The sequence below is a fragment of the Oncorhynchus clarkii genome, chromosome 20 (assembly GCF_045791955.1).
Source record: "Oncorhynchus clarkii lewisi isolate Uvic-CL-2024 chromosome 20, UVic_Ocla_1.0, whole genome shotgun sequence".
NCBI classification, from domain to species: Eukaryota; Metazoa; Chordata; class Actinopteri; order Salmoniformes; family Salmonidae; genus Oncorhynchus; species Oncorhynchus clarkii.
The window spans coordinates 29,470,788-29,489,179 of record NC_092166.1 but is presented as its reverse complement, the minus strand read 5'-3'; the positions used below and the strand labels follow the sequence as shown (position 1 = coordinate 29,489,179).

The window sequence follows — 18,392 nt, the reverse complement described above, 5'->3', positions numbered from 1 at the left end:
TTCGATTTAGAGCAATAAAGAAATGGAATAAATTAACTGAGCAATCTAGAAACCTTTCAATATATCAATTTAAACATTATTTTAAAACAATTTAAATATAATACATAGAAATGTTGTGGGACTATAGTAGATGAAGAATCAATATTTTTTTAGATTAAGTATTTATTGGGTCATTGTGTTAGTATATTATGTATGTTTGTAATAGTGTGTTATATGTGAAAATGTGTTCGTATTATAAATTGTATTTTAATGTTTAAGGACTCTTGGAAGATTAGTCCAAATGGGGGCTAAAATAGATCCAAATCAAATCCAATCAAATCCTGATTAGCAACCAGAGATTTTCATAGCCAAGTCACGTGGTCAGGAAAAATTCCTGACCCTGAACTAATCATGACTCGACAGACCCACAGTTTCCTCACTGTCTCTCATGCCCACCTTATTCTTCATGCTCTCACAAGACTGCAGGCTGGCAAAGATCTGGCTCTCGATAGCTGTGACCCACAGCTCCCTCTCCTCAAACGTAGACGCCTCGAAATGCCACATCTGGCCCGTCAGAGACACGATAATGAACTCAAACGACTCCTCCGACTCTGGAAAACATAAACCCACATGTACAGTGCATTAGGAAAGTGTTCAGACCCCTTCACTTTTTCCACATTGTTACGTTACAAACTTATTAAAAATTGATTAAATAAAAAATGTACTCATCAATCTACACACAATACCCCAACATTGCTATGGAACTTGAAATTTAGCTTAGGTGCATCCAGGTTCCATTGATCATCCTTGAGATGTTTCTACAACTTGATTGGAGTCCACCTGTGGTAAATTCAATTGATTGGACATGATTTGGAAATGCACACACCTGTCTATATAAGGTCCCACAGTTGACAGCGCATGTCAGAACAAAAACCAAGGCATGAGGTCGAAGGAATTGTCTGAAGAATATGTTTGGAACCACCAAGACTCTTCCTGACTCAAACTGAGCAATCGAGAGAGAAGGGCCTTGGTCAAGGAGGTGACCAAGAACCCGATGGTCACTCTGACAGAGCTCCAGAGGCGAAGGCGAAGTCCTCCCAGATTGCAGTTCCTAGGCTTCCACTAGATGTCAACAGTCTTTAGAAAGAGTTTCAGTCTGGTTTTTGGAAAAATGAGCCAGAAAATGTAGTTTTTCTAGGTGGCTCCCATTTTGGCTGTAGTGTTTCCAAGCGTGTGAATGAGAGCGCGTTCTTTGGTATTTTCCTCCAGTAAAGACAATAACGATTCTCCGTCTTAAATTGTATCGTTTATTTACATATTAGGGTACCTAAGGTTTGATTCTAAACGTTATCTGACTTGTTTGGAAAGGTTTATTAGTAACGTTTGGGATTCATTTTGTATGCATTTTGATGGAGGGAAACTGGGTGGATTATTGACTGAAGCGCGCCAGCAAAACTGAGTATTTATGGATATAAAGAAGGACATTATCGAACAAAAGGACAATTTCTGATTTAACTGGGACCTTTTTGAGTGCCAACAGAAGAAGATCATCAAAGGTAAGGCATTTATTATATCGCCATTTATGACTTTCGTGTACCACCTGCCTGGTTGAAATATGTTTTTCATGGTTTTGTATGCGGGGCGCTGTCCTCAGATAATCGCGTGATGTGCTTTCGCCGTAAAGCCTTTTTGAAATCCATTTCAGTGGCTGGATTAACAAGAAGTTAAGCTTTATTCTGATGTATTACACTTGTGGTTTTATGAAAGTTAAATATTTATAATTCTGTAGTTTGAATTGCGTGCTCTGCAATTTCACCGGATGTTGGCCAGCCTATAAGAAGTTAAGGACAATTGGGATAAATAAAAATATATACCAGTCTCATTTAAGGATCAAAACATCACAGACAGCTGTGCCACATAAATTGAAAAATAGTTGGGAAGAGATTTTCGATGTACCGATTCCATGGCACATGGAAAACGACGCCGGACTCAAAACGTAGAATTTTTCAATTTAAATTATTATACAAAATCCTTGCAACCAATAGAATGTTATAAATATAAGGGGGATACAACCTTCCCAGCTCTGAACATTTTGCTGCAGGGAGGCAGAATCATTAGATCATTTATTTTTGTACTGTCCATATATAGCTTGTTTTTGGTCACAGGTCCAGGAATGGCTGACGAATTGTAACATTTACCTAGAGCTAACGCTGCAGGTAGCAATACTGGGTGATTTGAAAAGTCAGAGCCGATCAATAATATAAGAAGTAGAGGAAGGCCAGTACAAAAAAAAAGAAAAGAAGATAACTATTGTAAGATAGAATGTGTCTGTAAAATGTACAGTTGAAGTCGGAAGTTTACATACACTTAGGTTGGAGTCATTAAAACTTGTTTTTCAACCACTCCACACATTTCTTGTTAACAAACTATAGTTTTGGCAAGTCGGTTAGGTCATCTACTTTCTGCATGACACAAGTTATTTTTCCAACAATTGTTTACAGACAGATTATTTCACTTATAATTCACTGTATTACAATTCCAGTGGGTCAGAAGTTAACATACACTAAGTTGACTGCGCCTTTAAACAGCTTGGAAAAATCCAGAAAAATTATGTCACGGCTTTAGAAGCTTCTGACATCATTTGAATCAATTGGAGGTGGATGGATTTCAAGGCCTACCTTCGGAACTCAGTGCCTCTTTGCTTGACATCATGGGAAAATCCAAATAAATCAGCCAAGACCTCATAAAAAAAATTGTAGACCTCCACAAGTCTGGTTCATCATTGGGAGCAATTTACAAACGCCTGAAGGTACAACGTGCATCTGTACAAACAACAGTACGCAAGTATAAATACCATGGGATCACGCAGCCACCATACCGCTCAGGAAGGAGACGCGTTCTGTCTCCTAGAGATGAACGTACTTCGGTGCGAAAAGTGCAAATCAATTCCAGAACAACAGCAAACGTCCTTGTGAAGATGCTGGGGGAAACAGGCACAAAAGTATCTATATCCACAGTAAAACGAGTCCTAAACCGACATAACATGAAATGCCGCTCAGCAAGACTATGGTTTGCAACTGCACATGGGGACAAAGATAGTACTTTTTGGAGAAATGTCCTCTGGTCTGATGAAACAAAAATAGAACTGTTTGGCTATAATGACCATCATTATGTTTGGAGGAAAAAGGGGGAGGCTTGCAAGTATATGTATATACAGTTGAAATTGGATGTTTACTTACACCTTAGCAAAGTACATTCCAACTCAGTTTTTCACAATTCCTGACATTTAATCCTAGTAAAAATTCCCTGTCTTAGGTCAGTTAGGATCACCACTTTATGTTAAGAAAGTGAAACGTCAGAACAATAGTAGAGAGAATGGTTCATTTCAGCTTTTATTCCTTTCATCACATTCCCAGTGGGTCAGAAGTTTACATACACTCAATTAGTATTTGATAGCATTGCCTTTAAATTGTTTAACTTGGGTCAAACGTTTCGGGTAGCCTTCCACAAGCTTCCCACAATAAGTTGGGTGAATTTTTGCCCATTCCTCCTGACAGCTGGTGTGACCCAGTCAGGTTTGTAGGCCTCCTTGCTCACACACACTTTTTCAGTTCTGCCCACAAATGTTCTATAGGATTGAGGTCAGGGCTTTGTGATGGCCACTCCAATACCTGGACTTTGTTGTCCTTAAGCCATTTTGCCACAACTTTGGAAGTATGCTTGCGGTCATTGTCCATTTGGAAGACCCATTTGCGACCGAGCTTTAACTTCCTGACTGATGATTTCAATACATCCACATAATTTTGCTTCCTCATGATGTCATTTATTTTGCAAAGCGCACCAGTCCCTCCTGCAGCAAAGCACCCCCACAACATGATGCTGCCACCCCCATGCTTCACGGTTGGGATGGTGTTCTTCGCATTGCAAGCCTCCCCCTTTTCCTCCAAATATAACGATGGTCATTATGGACAAACAGTTCTATTTTTGTTTCATCTGACCAGAGGACATTTCTCCAAAAAGTATGATCTTTGTCCCCATGTGTAGTCTGACTTTTTTATGGGGGTTTTGGAACAGTGGCTTCTTCCTTGCTGAGCAGCCTTTCAGGTGATGTCGGTTTAGGACTCTTTTACTGTGGATATACAGTGGGGCAAAAAAGCATTTAGTCAGCCACCAATTGTGCAAGTTCTCCCACTTAAAAAGATGAGAGAGGCCTGTAATTTTCATCATAGGTACACTTCAACTATGACAGACAAAATGAGAAAAAAAATCCAGAAAACAACATTGTAGGATTTTTTATGAATTTATTTGCAAATTATGGTCGAAAATAAGTATTTGGTCAATAACAAAAGTTTATCTCAATACTTTGTTATATACCCTTTGTTGGCAATGACAGAGGTCAAACGTTTTCTGTAAGTCTTCACAAGGTTTTCACACACTGTTGCTGGTATTTTGGCCCATTCCTCCATGCAGATCTCCTCTAGAGCAGTGATGTTTTGGGACTGTTGCTGAGCAACACGGACTTTCAACTCCCTCCAAAGATGTTCTAAGGGGTTGAGATCTGGAGACTGGCTAGGCCACTCCAGGACCTTGAAATGCTTCTTACGAAGCCACTCCTTCGTTGCCCGGGCGAAGTGTTTGGGATCATTGTCATGCTGAAAGACCCAGCCACGTTTCATCTTCAATGCCCTTGCTGATGGAAGGAGATTTTCACTCAAAAGCTCACGATACATGGCCCCATTCATTCTTTCCTTTACACGGATCAGTCGTCCTGGTCCCTTTGCAGAAAAACAGCCCCAAAGCATGATGTTTCCACCCCCATGCTTCACAGTAGGTACGGTGTTCTTTGGATGCAACTCAGCATTCTTTGTCCTCCAAACACGACGAGTTGAGTTTTTACCAAAAAGTTATATTTTGGTTTCATCTGACCATATGACATTCTCCCAATCTTCTTCTGGATCATCCAAATGCTCTCTAGCAAATTTCAGACGGGCCTGGACGTGTACTGGCTTAAGCAGGGGGACACGTCTGGCACTGCAGGATTTGAGTCCCTGGCGGCGTAGTGTGTTACTGATGGTAGGCTTTGTTACTTTGGTCCCAGCTCTCTGCAGGTCATTCACTAGGTCCCCCCCGTGTGGTTCTGGGATTTTTGCTCACCGTTGTGATCATTTTGACCCCGCAGGGTGAGATCTTGCGTGGAGCCCCAGATCGAGGGAGATTATCAGTGGTCTTGTATGTCTTCCATTTCCTAATAATTGCTCCCACAGTTGATTTCTTCAAACCAAGCTGCTTACCTATTGCAGATTCAGTCTTCCCAGCCTGGTGCATGTCTACAATTTTGTTTCTGGTGTCCTTTGACAGCTCTTTGGTCTTGGCCATTTGGAGTGTGACTGTTTGAGGTTGTGGACAGGTGTCTTTTATACTGATAACAGGTTCAAACAGGTGCCATTAATACAGGTAACGAGTGGAGGACAGAGGAGCCTCTTAAAGAAGAAGTTACAGGTCTGTGAGAGCCAGAAATCTTGCTTGTTTGTAGGTGACCAAATACTTATTTTCCACCATAATTTGCAAATAAATTCATTAAAAATCTTACAATGTGATTTTCTGGATTTTTTTTCTTCTCATTTTGTCTGTCATAGTTTAAGTGTACCTATGATGAAAATTACAGGCCTCTCTCATCTTTTTAAGTGGGAGAACTTGCACAATTGGTGGCTGACTAAATACTTTTTTGCACCACTGTAGATACTTTTGTACCTATTTCCTCCAGCATCTTCACAGGGTCCTTTGCTGATTTTCTGGGATTGATTTGCACTTTTTACACCAAAGTACATTCATCTCTAGGAGAGAGAACACATCTCCTTCCTGAGCGGTATGACGACTGCGTGGGTCAGTGTTGGTGTTAATAGTTGCGTACTATTGTTTGTACAGATGAACTTGGTACCTTCAGGCGTTTGGAAATTGCACCGAAGGATGAGCCAGACTTGTGGAGGTCTGCAATTTATTTTCTGAGGTCTTGGCTGATTCTTTTGATTTTCCCATGATGTCAAGCAAAGAGGCAGTGAGATGGAAGGTAGGCCTTGAATTACATCCACAGGTGGACCTCCAATTGACTCAAATTACGTCAATTAGCCTATCAGAAGCTTCTAAAGCCATGACATCATTTTTCTGGAATTTTCCAAGCTGTTTAAAGGCACAGTCAACTTAGTGTATGTACACTTCTGACCCACTGGAATTGTGATACAGTGAATTATAATCTGGCTGTAAACAATTGTTGGAAAAATTACTTGTGTCATGCACAAAGTAGATGTCCTAACCGACTTGCCAAAACTATAGTTTGTTTACAAGAAATTTGTGGAGTGTTTGAAAAACAAGTTTTAATGACTCCAACCTAAGTGTATATAAACTTCCGACTTCAACTCCATATACATATACAGTATATCACAAAAGTGAGTACACCCCTCACATTTTTGTAAATATTTGAGTATATCTTTTCATGTGACAACACTGAAGAAATGACATTTTGCTACAATGTAAAATAGTGAGTGTACAGCTTGTATAACAGTGTAACTTTGCTGTCCCCTAAAAATAACTCAACACACAGCCATTAATGTCTAAACAGCTGGCAACAAAAGTGAGTACACCCCTAAGTGAAAATGTCCAAATTGGGCCCAATTAGCCATTTTCCCTCCCCGGTGTCATGTGACTTGTTAGTGTTACAAGGTCTCAGGTGTGAATGGGGAGCAGGTGTGTTAAATTTGGTGTCATCGATCTCACACTCCCTCACCCTAACCCTAACCCTGGTCCTTGGAAGTTCAACATGGCACCTCATGGCAAAGAACTCTCTGAGGATCTGAAAAAAATTATTGTTGCTCTACATAAAGATGGCCTGGGCTATAAGAAGATTGCCAAGACCCTGAAACTGAGCTGCAGCACGGTGGCCAAGACCATACAGCGGTTTAACTGGACCGGTTCCACTCAGAAAAGGCCTCGCCATGGTCGACCAAAGAAGTTGAGTGCACGTGCTCAGCGTCATATCCAGAGGTTGTCTTTGGGAAATAGACGTATGAGTGCTGCCAGCATTGCTGCAGATGTTGAAGGGGTGGGGGGTCAGCCTGTCAGTGCTCAGACCATACACTGCATCAAATTGGTCTGCATGGCTGTCGTCCCAGAAGGAAGTCTCTTCTAAAGTTGATGCACAAGAAAGCCCGCAAACAGTTTGCTGAAGACAAGCAGGCTAAGGACATGGATTACTGGAACCATGTCCTGTGGTCTGATGAGACCAAGATAAACTTATTTGGTTCAGATGGTGTCAAGCATGTGTGGCGGCAACCAGGTGAGGAGTACAAAGACAAGTGTGTCTTGCCTACAGTCAAGCATGGTCTGGGGCTGCCGGCACTGGGGAGCTACAGTTCATTGAGGGAACCATGAATGCCAACATGTATTGTGACATACTGAAGCAGAGCATCACCCCCTCCCTTCGGAGACTGGGCCGCAGGGCAGTATTCCAACATGATAACGACCTCAAACACACCTCCAAGATGACCACTGCCTTGCTAAAGAAGCTGAGGGTAAAGGTGATGGACTGGCCAAGCATGTCTCCAGACCTAAACCCTATTGAGCATCTGTGGGGCATCCTCAAACGGAAGGTGGAGGAGTGCAAGGTCTCTAACATCCATCAGCTCCGTGATGTCGTCATGGAGGAGTGGAAGAGGACTCCAGTGGCAACCTGTGAAGCTCTGGTGAACTCCATGCCCAAGAGGGTTAAGGCAGTGCTGGAAAATGACACTTTGGGCTCAATTTTGACATTTTCACTTAGGGGTGTACTCACTTTTGTTGCCAGCGGATTAGACATTAATGGCTGTGTGTTGAGTTATTTTGAGGGGACAGCAAATTTACACTGTTATACAAGCTGTACACTCACTACTTTACATTGTACCAAAGTGTCATTTCTTCAGTGTTGTCACATGAAAAGATATACTCAAATATTTACAAAAATGTGAGGGGTGTACTCACTTTTGTGATATACTGTATATAAATACATTTGCAAAAATAAAACAACAACCGGTTTTGGTTTGTCATTATGGGGTATTATCTGTAGATTGATGAGGTGAAAAAACAATGTAATCCATTTGAAAATAAGGCTGTAAAGTAACAAAATGTGGAAAAAGTCAAGGGATCTAAATACGTTCTGAATGCACTGATGAGTAAATACTGTGAAATAAGACCAAATGAAATCAATTAAGAAACAACATTCAAATGAGGCAAAAGTATTCCTTTACTTAGATTTGTGTTCCTTAGGTATATGTTGTGAAATTGTTAGATATTACCGCACTGTCGGAGCTAGAAACACAAGCATTTTGCTACACCCGCAATAACATCTGCTAAACATGTGTATGTGACTAATACAATTTGATTTGAATACGTTGTTCACAATGAAGCAGGCTTTATGAAAATGTCACCTGTCATCTGCCTGGGCAAGGGCTTTGCAACAACATATGCTATAATACATGTCATAATGCCTCCCCGTTTACAAGTAATTCATTAACACAATGATAATACACTAGAAAATGACTGATGTAAATCGTCTAGTCCTCTGCACATGCTTTATCTCATAGCCAAACGATTTGTAATTACCTAATTATGGCTATGCAAATATAGCGGGCTCATTTGCATAACGCATGTTTCCCTGCCTCCAGCAGGAGACTGGGGAGGAGGGTACAGACAAGGGGGAGATTGGGCTCCTCCAACACATCTCCCATCAGCCCTCTCTTTGCACACCCAGATTGTATGTAATAAACAGAGTTCACAGTCGTATAAAGAGATCAGAATTCCAAGCTCTGGTAAAATCGGTGTGTATGTAAAAAGGGCTCGTGTGTGCTGGAGTTGGGAGGGAGTCAGTACTGAGCTATTATCTGTAGACACCGGACATTTGGAGGTTGGCGACATGGACTCGCTAGTCGATCCTCATACCCATTTCAGACAGAAGATGTGGTATGTTACCCTTTCAAACCGACTCTTATTTACAACTTATTTGCAGGTATACCATTTTATACATATCAGTGGGTAACTGGCAAATTGGCAGGGGTGTTGGGTGTTGTTAAACCATGGGGGCAGTTTGCAGTTCAAATTAGAGAGGTGTTAATGAATTGTGACCCGTTTCAAGAAGCTAGGCATATGTCGCACATCACTACTTCACAGGAGAGGCATTTGAATCTATTTTTTTAATCAAAATGCTTTTTTTTGTTGCCAGAAATGCCTTCTGGAACATATGAACTTTCATGTGCCTTAATAACAAATGTGCATGCCATCTGTAAATACAAATAAAATTGTTAAATTAGGAGCCTAGCTGGTTTTGCCAAAGAAAAAGTGAGGACCCTTCCCACTAGCCATGATTGGCTGAGATATAATGCAGAACTGCAAAAGTGTTGCTATTGCTTTCAACATTGCTGCCCTGAATTTAACAAAGATCATTGAGAAGATGTGATGGACTACATTCTGGAGGACGATCGCGCCATGCTCACTCTCTGAATCTGAAAATGAATCAGACGATGAGGAAATCCCTGATTTAGGTAAAATCATTTTTATTGAACCAGACATTATAGAGTCTTCTGATGAAAGTGATGGGGAAGAAACGTCAATCAACAGTGTTGTTGTCACGGAAGAAGTTGACAGCGTTTTGAAATCAGTGGAATGCCCGGTGGAAGAAGAGTATGATTGCATTTATTTGATTTGATTTATTAGGATCCCCACTAGCCGACGCCAATGGCGACAGCTAGTCTTACTGGGATCCGACACATAACAAAAAATACATTACAGACCAAAGACTTTACAATTTGAATGCATTTAAAAACATTAACATGTAGTGTGTGTGTGCATCTATCAGTTACACATACACACAACAAGTAGACCACATGGGGGAGAGGCGTGGTGCCTTGCGCTATCTATGTAAGATGGAAGGGAGTTCCATGCACTCATGGCTCTGGATAATACTCTACTTCTCCTTGAATTTGTTCTGGAGATTGTGAAAAGACGCCTGGTGGCATGCCTGGTTGGGTAAGTGTGTGTGTCAGTGTTGTGTGTAAGTTGACTACGCAAACAATTTCCAACACATTAATGTTTCTCGTAAAAGCAAGAAGTGACGCAGTCAGTATTTCCTCAACTCTTAGCCAAGAGGGGCCTCCCGAGTTGCGCAGCGGTCTAATGCACTGCAATGCATTAGACCGCTGCTAGCAGTGCTAGCTGCATTACTACAGATCCTGGTTCGATACCGGGCTGTGTCGCTGCCGGCCACGGCCGGGAGACCCATGAGGCGACGCACAATTGTCCCATCGTTGCCCGGGTTAGGGGATGGTTTGGATGGCCACGTCGTCCTTGTCCCATTGCACTCCAGCGACTCCTGTGGCGTGCCAGGTGCATGCACGCCGACACGGCCCCAGATGTACGGTGTTTCCTCCGACACATTGGTGCGGCTGGCTTCTGGGTTAAGCGCACATTGTGTCAAGATGCAGTGCGGCTTGGCGGGGTTGTGTTTTGGAGGACGCATGGCTCTCGACCGTCACCTCTCCCGAGTCCATATGGGAGTTGCAGCGATGGGACAAGACAGTAACTACCAACTTTTACTAGGATGTATATGGCTAAGGTGTATGTAAACTTCCGACTTACTGTATGTAATGATTTGTACCAAATACAATGCTCTTAGTTTTAGAGATGTTCAGGACCAGTTAATTATTGTTCACCCATCCCAAAAGAGACTGCAACTCTTTGTTAAGGGTTTCAGCGAATTAATTAGCTGTGGCTGCTGATGTTGATGCGTACATGGACACGCATGCTTTGTTTAATGCCGGTGGCAGGTCATTGGTAAAATTTGAAAAGAGTAGAGGGCCTAGACAGCTGCCCTCCGGTACACCACACTTTACATGTTTGACATTAGAGAATCTTCCATTAAAGAAAACCCTCTGAGTCCTATTAGATAGGTAGCTCTGAGGTTAAAAAGACATAACAGATACGTTTTCTCAACAACAGGTTATGGTCAATAATATCAAAGGCTGCCCTGAAATCTAACACTACAGCTCCCAAAATCTTCTTCTTATCAATTTATTTAAACCAATCATCAGTCATTTGTGTCAGTGCAGTACATATTACGTGCCCTTATCTATAAGCATGCTGATAGTCTGTTGTTAATTTGTTTACAGAGAAATAGCATTGTATTTGGCCAAACACCATTTTTTTTACAACAGTTTGCTAAGAGCTGGTGGCTAAGAGCTGAGCTGGTCTTCTGATAGAACCAGTAAAGGCTGGGTAGCGGAATGACTTAGGCTTCCCCACAGGTCAGAGGACAAAGATTTTCCTCTAGGCTCAGATTAAAGACATGACATAAAGGACTGGCTATAGAGTCAGCTACCATCCCCAGTAGCTTTCCATCGAAGTTGTCAATGCCAGGTGGTTTGTCATTATTGATCTATAACAAAAACATTTCCACCTCTCCCACACTAACTTTACAAAATTCTAACTTACAATGCTTTTCTTTCATTAAGAATAATTGGCAACATCAAATGGTTTTGTGATGAATTAGCCATCTGAGTCTATGAAAGACAGAGTTGAATTTGTCATTTTGCCCATAATTTATAATAAAAGTTTTTGGATCTTGGCTTCATAATACAGATTCTTCTTATTTTTGTTGAGTTTAGTCACATTATTTCTCAATTTTCAGTAAGTCAACCAGTCTGATGTGCAGCCAGACTTATTAGCCACTCCCTTTGCCACATCTCTTTCAATCCTACAGTTGTTTAATTCCTCATCAATTACTGGAGCCTTAACAGTTCTAACAGTCAGTTTCTTAACAGGTACCAGTTAATCAAGAAATTCATCAAGTGTAGCATCTTGATGCTCCTTATTAATCACATCAGACTAACAAATATTTTTTAACAACCACGACTCACAACAAAATATTTAGTTTGATCTTTTACACACTATTTTAGGCCCAGCTTTTGGAACTTTGGCTTTCCTGGATATATCCACTATATTGTTATCACTGCATCCAATGGGTACGGATACAGCTTTAGAACAAAGTTCTAGAGTATTAGTAAAAATCTGACAAATACATGTGATTGATCTTGTCCTGTAGTTTTTGTAAACACCCTGGTAGGTTGATTAATAACCTGACCAGATTACAGGCACTGGTTACAGTAAGAAGCTTCCTCTTGAGCGCACAGCTTGATGAAAACCAGTCAATATTCAGGTCTCCAAGAAAGTAAACCTCTGTTTACATCACATAAATTTCACACATTTCATACATCAAGCATTTCACACATATTATTTAGATACTGACTGTTATCACTTGGTGGCCTACAGCAACACCCCAAAAGAAAAGTATTCAGATGTGCCTTTGTTGGCAATGACAGAGGTCAAACATTTTCTGTAAGTCTTCACAAGGTTTTCACACACTGTGGCTGGTATTTTGGCCCATTCCTCCATGCAGATCTCCTTTAGAGCAGTGATGTTTTGGGGCTGTTGCTGGGCAACACGGACTTTCAACTCCCTCCAAAGATTTTCCATGGGGTTGAGATCTGGTGACTGGCTAGGCCACTCCAGGACCTTGAAATGCTTCTTACGAAGCCACTCCTTCGTTGCCCGGGCGAAGTGTTTGGGATCATTGTCATCCTGAAAGACCCAGCCACGTTTCATCTTCAATGCCCTTGCTGATGGAAGGAGGTTTTCACTCAAAATCTCACAATACATGGCCCCATTCATTCTTTCCTTTACACGGATCAGTCGTCCTGGTCCCTTTGCAGAAAAACAGCCCCAAAGCATGTTGTTTCCACCCCCATGCCGCACAGTAGGTATGGTGTTCTTTGGATGCAACTCAGCATTCTTTGTCCTTTTTTTTACCAAAAAGTTATATTTTGGTTTCATCTGACCATATGACATTCTCCCAATCTTCTTCTGGATCATCCAAATGCTCTCTAGCAAACTTCAGATGGGCCTGGACATGTACTGGATTAAGCAGGCACTGCTTAACACGTCTGGCACTGCAGGATTTGAGTCCCTGGCAGCGTAGTGTGTTACTGATGGTAGGCTTTGTTACTTTGGTCCCAGCTCTCTGCAGGTCATTCACTAGGTCCCCCCCGTGTGGTTCTGGGATTTTTGCTCACCGTTGTGATCATTTTGACCCCGCAGGGTGAGATCTTGCGTGGAGCCCCAGATTGAGGGAGATTATCAGTGGTCTTGTATGTCTTCCATTTCCTAATAATTGCTCCCACAGTTGATTTCTTCAAACCAAGCTGCTTAACTATTGCAGATTCAGTCTTCCCAGCCTGGTGCATGTCTACAATTTTGTTTCTGGTGTCCTTTAACAGCTCTTTGGTCTTGGCCATAGTGGAGTTTGGAGTGTGACTGTTTGAGGTTGTGGACGGGTGTCTTTTATACTGATAACAAGTTCAAACAGGTATCATTAATACAGGTAACGAGTGGAGGACAGAGGAGCCTCAAAGAAGAAGTTACAGGTCTGTGAGAGCCAGAAATCCTGATTGTTTGTAGGTGACCAAATACTTATTTTCCCCCAATAATTTGCAAATAAATTCATAAAAAATCCTACAATGTGATTTTCTGGATTTTTTTTTTCTTCTCATTTTGTCTGTCATAGTTGAAGTGTACCTATGATGAAAAATTACAGGCCTCTCATCTTTTTAAGTGGGAGAACTTGAAGTGAGAGTCGGAGAAGCAATGAAAACATGTAAGCATCCCAGAAAAGTGCTCAAAATAGCCCACGTTAACATACAGTACCAGTCAAAAGTTTGGACACACCTACTCATTCAAGGGTTTTTCTTTATTTTTACTATTTTCTACATTGTAGAATAATAGTGAACAGATCAAAACTATGAAATAACACATATGGAATCATGTAGTAACTATATTTTTTTAAATAAACAAATCAAAATATATTTGAGATTTTTTGAAGTAGCCACCCTTTGCCTTGATGACAGCGTTGCACACTCTTGGCATTCTCTCAACCAGCTTCACCTGGAATGCCCACATATGCTGAGCACTTGTTGGCTGCTTTTCCTTCACTCTGCGGTCCAACTCATCCCAAACCATCTAAATTTGGTTGAGGTCGGGTGATTGTGGAGGCAGGTCATCTGATGTAGCAGTCCATCACTCTCTTTCGTGGTCAAATAACTCTTACACAGCATGGAGGTATGTTGGGTCATTGTCAATGTCCCGTGGATTGATGAGGAATTGAAAAATTGTATGGTTGAGATGGATGAGGCAAAAGGAATGGCAAATACGTCTGGCAGAACAACTGATTGGCAAACATATTGCAAATTCAGAAATCATGTGACTAAACTGAATAATAATAATAAGAAAATACAATCTGAAACAAAGATAAATGACAAAGAATGATAGTAAAAAGCATTGGAGCACCTTAAATGACATTTTGGGAAAAAATGGCAAAGTCAGCTCATTGAATCATTCATCACAAACCCCACTGATATTGCTACTTTAATATTTGTTCATTGGCAAGATTAGCAAACTTAGTAATGACATTCCAGCAACAAAAGCTGACACTACACATCCAAGTATATTTGACCAAATTATGAAAGACAAGCATTGTAACTTTGAATTCTGTAAAGTAAGTGTGGAAGAGGTGAAAAAATTGTTGTTGTCTATCAACAATGACAAGCCACCGGGGTCTGACAACTTGGATGGAAAATTACTAAGGATAATAGCGGACGATATTGCCACTCCTATTTGCCATATATACAATTTAAGCCTACTAGAATGTGTGTGCCCCCAGGCCTGGAAAGAAGCAAAAGTCATTCCTCTACCTAAGAATAGTAAAGCCCCCTTTACTGGCTCAGCCAACCAATCAGCCTGTTACCAATACCTAGTAAACTTTTGGAAAAAATGGTGTTTGACCAGATACAATGCTATTTTACGGTAAACAAATTGACAACAGCCTTTCAGCACACTTACAGTGCCTTGCGAAAGTATTCGGCCCCCTTGAACTTTGCGACCTTTTGCCACATTTCAGGCTTCAAACATAAAGATATAAAACTGTATTTTTTTGTGAAGAATCAACAACAAGTGGGACACAATCATGAAGTGGAACGACATTTATTAGATATTTCAAACTTTTTTAACAAATCAAAAACTGAAAAATTGGGCGTGCAAAATTATTCAGCCCCCTTAAGTTAATACTTTGTAGTGCCACCTTTTGCTGCGATTACAGCTGTAAGTCGCTTGGGGTATGTCTCTATCAGTTTTGCACATCGAGAGACTGACATTTTTTCCCATTCCTCCTTGCAAAACAGCTCGAGCTCAGTGAGGTTGGATGGAGAGCATTTGTGAACAGCAGTTTTCAGTTCTTTCCACAGATTCTCGATTGGATTCAGGTCTGGACTTTGACTTGGCCATTCTAACACCTGGATATGTTTATTTTTGAACCATTCCATTGTAGATTTTGCTTTATGTTTTGGATCATTGTCTTGTTGGAAGACAAATCTCCATCCCAGTCTCAGGTCTTTTGCAGACTCCATCAGGTTTTCTTCCAGAATGGTCCTGTATTTGGCTCCATCCATCTTCCCATTAATTTTAACCATCTTCCCTGTCCCTGCTGAAGAAAAGCAGGCCCAAACCATGATGCTGCCACCACCATGTTTGACAGTGGGGATGGTGTGTTCAGCTGTGTTGCTTTTACGCCAAACATAACGTTTTACATTGTTGCCAAAAAGTTCAATTTTGGTTTCATCTGACCAGAGCACCTTCTTCCACATGTTTGGTGTGTCTCCCAGGTGGCTTGTGGCAAACTTTAAACAACACTTTTTATGGATATCTTTAAGAAATGGCTTTCTTCTTGCCACTCTTCCATAAAGGCCAGATTTGTGCAATATACGACTGATTGTTGTCCTATGGACAGAGTCTCCCACCTCAGCTGTAGATCTCTGCAGTTCATCCAGAGTGATCATGGGCCTCTTGGCTGCATCTCTGATCAGTCTTCTCCTTGTATGAGCTGAAAGTTTAGAGGGACGGCCAGGTCTTGGTAGATTTGCAGTGGTCTGATACTCCTTCCATTTCAATATTATCGCTTGCACAGTGCTCCTTGGGATGTTTAAAGCTTGGTAAATATTTTTGTATCCAAATCCGGCTTTAAACTTCTTCACAACAGTATTTTGGACCTGCCTGGTGTGTTCCTTGTTCTTCATGATGCTCTCTGCGCTTTTAACGGACCTCTGAGACTATCACAGTGCAGGTGCATTTATACGGAGACTTGATTACACACAGGTGGATTGTATTTATCATCATTAGTCATTTAGGTCAACATTGGATCATTCAGAGATCCTCACTGAACTTCTGGAGAGAGTTTGCTGCACTGAAAGTGAAGGGGCTGAATAATTTTGCACGCCCAATTTTTCAGTTTTTGATTTGTTAAAAAAGTTTGAAATATCCAATAAATGTCGTTCCACTTCATGATTGTGTCCCACTTGTTGTTGATTCTTCACAAAAAAAGACAGTTTTATATCTTTATGTTTGAAGCCTGAAATGTGGCAAAGGGTCGCAAAGTTCAAGGGGGCCGAATACTTTCGCAAGGCACTGTATAGGAAAGGACATTCAACAAGCACAGCACTTACACAAATGACTGATGATTGGCTGAGAGAAATTGATTATACAAAGATTGTGGGGGCTGTTTTGTTAGACTTCAGTGCAGCTTTTGACATTATCGATCATAGTCTGCTGCTGGAAAAACGTATGTTGTATGTGTTATGGCTTTACACGCCCTGCTATATTGTGGATAAATAGTTAACTGTCAAAAAGAACACAGAGGGTGTTCTTTAATGGAGGCCTCTCAAACATAATCCATGTATAATCAGTAATTCCCCAGGACAGCTGTCTAGGCCCCTTACTTTTTTCAATCTGTACTAACAACATACCATTGGCTTTGAGTAAAGCAAGTGTGTCTATGTATGTGGATGACTCAAAACTATACACGTCAGTTATTACAGTACCTGAAATGACTGAAACACTTAAAGAGATGCAGTTAGTTTCAGAGCGGGTGGCAAGGAATAAATTAGTCCTAAATATTTATAAAACTAAAAGCATTGTATTTGGGAGAAATCATTCACTAAATCCTAAACCTCAACTAAATCTTGTAATAAATAATGTGGAAATTGAGCAAGTTGAGGTGACTAAACTGCTTGGAGTAACCCTGGATTGTAAACTGTGATGGTCAAAACATTTTTATACAACAGTAGCTAAGATGGGAAGAAGTCTGTCCACAAAAATGTGTTGTTCTACCTTCTAAACAGCACTCTTAACAAGGCAGGTCCTACAGACCCTAGTTTTGTCGCACCTGGACTACTGTTCAGTCGGGTGGTCAGGTGCCACAAAAAGGGAATTAGCTCAGAACACAGAGAGCAAACATTAATAATATGCATGTCAATCTCTCCTCGCTCAGAGTGGAAGAGAGATTGACTTCATCACTACTTGTATTTGTGAGAGGTATTGACATGTTGAATGCACCGAGCTGTCTGTTTGAACTAGTGGCACACAGCTCGGACACCCATGCATACCCCACAAGACATGCCACAAGAGGTCTCTTCACAGTCCCCAAGTCCAGAATAGTATATGGGAGGCGAACAGTACTACATAGAGCCATGACTACATGGAACTCTATTCCACATCAAGTAACTGATGCAAGCAGAAAAATTTGATTAAAAAATATATAAAAACCGCCAAACCCGGATTCCTCCGTCAGACTGCCAGATGGTGAAGCGTGATTCATCACTCCAGAGAACGCGTTTTCACTGCTCCAGAGTCCAATGGCTGCAAGCTTTACACCACTCCGGCCGACGCTTGGCATTGCGCATGGTGATCTTAGGCTTGTGTGCAGCTGCTCGGCCATGGAAACACATTTCTTGAAGCTGCCGACTACTGTGCTGACGTTGCTTCCAGAGGTAGTTTGGAACTCGGTACTGAGTGTTGCAACAGAGGACTGATTATTTGTACATGCTACGCGCTTCAGCGGTCCCGTTCTGTGAGCTTGTACAACCTACCACTTCGCGGCTGAGCCGTTGTTGCTCCTAGATGTTTCAACTTAACAACAACAGCACTTGCAGTTGACTGGGGAAGCTCTAGTAGGGCAGAAATTTGACGAACTGACTTGTTGGAAAGGTGGTATCCTATGACGGTGCCAGGTTGAATGCCACTGAGCTCTCCAGGAAGGCAATTCTACTGCCAATGTTTGTCTATAGAGATTGCATGGCTGTGTCCTCGATTATATACACCTGTCAGCAACGGGTGTGGCTGAAATAGCCGAATCCACTAATTTGAAGGATTGTCCACATACTTTTGTATACATAGTGTATCATACCGTAAAGTCAGTGGTGGAAAAAGTATCCAATTGTCATACTTGATTAAAA

At 41.3% G+C, this 18,392-nt stretch overlaps 1 protein-coding gene across 2 annotated transcripts in view; it reads right to left on the bottom strand.

Moving 5' to 3' along the window:
- Nucleotides 1–18,392, bottom strand: part of LOC139376171 (arf-GAP with GTPase, ANK repeat and PH domain-containing protein 3-like) — a 222,046-nt gene that overhangs the window by 22,780 nt on the left and 180,874 nt on the right. For both annotated transcript variants that reach the window (XM_071118439.1, XM_071118438.1), the window contains exon 14: nt 436–590. In XM_071118439.1, the coding sequence (XP_070974540.1) occupies nt 436–590 (155 nt within the window). The remainder of the gene's footprint in view (nt 1–435; nt 591–18,392) is intronic.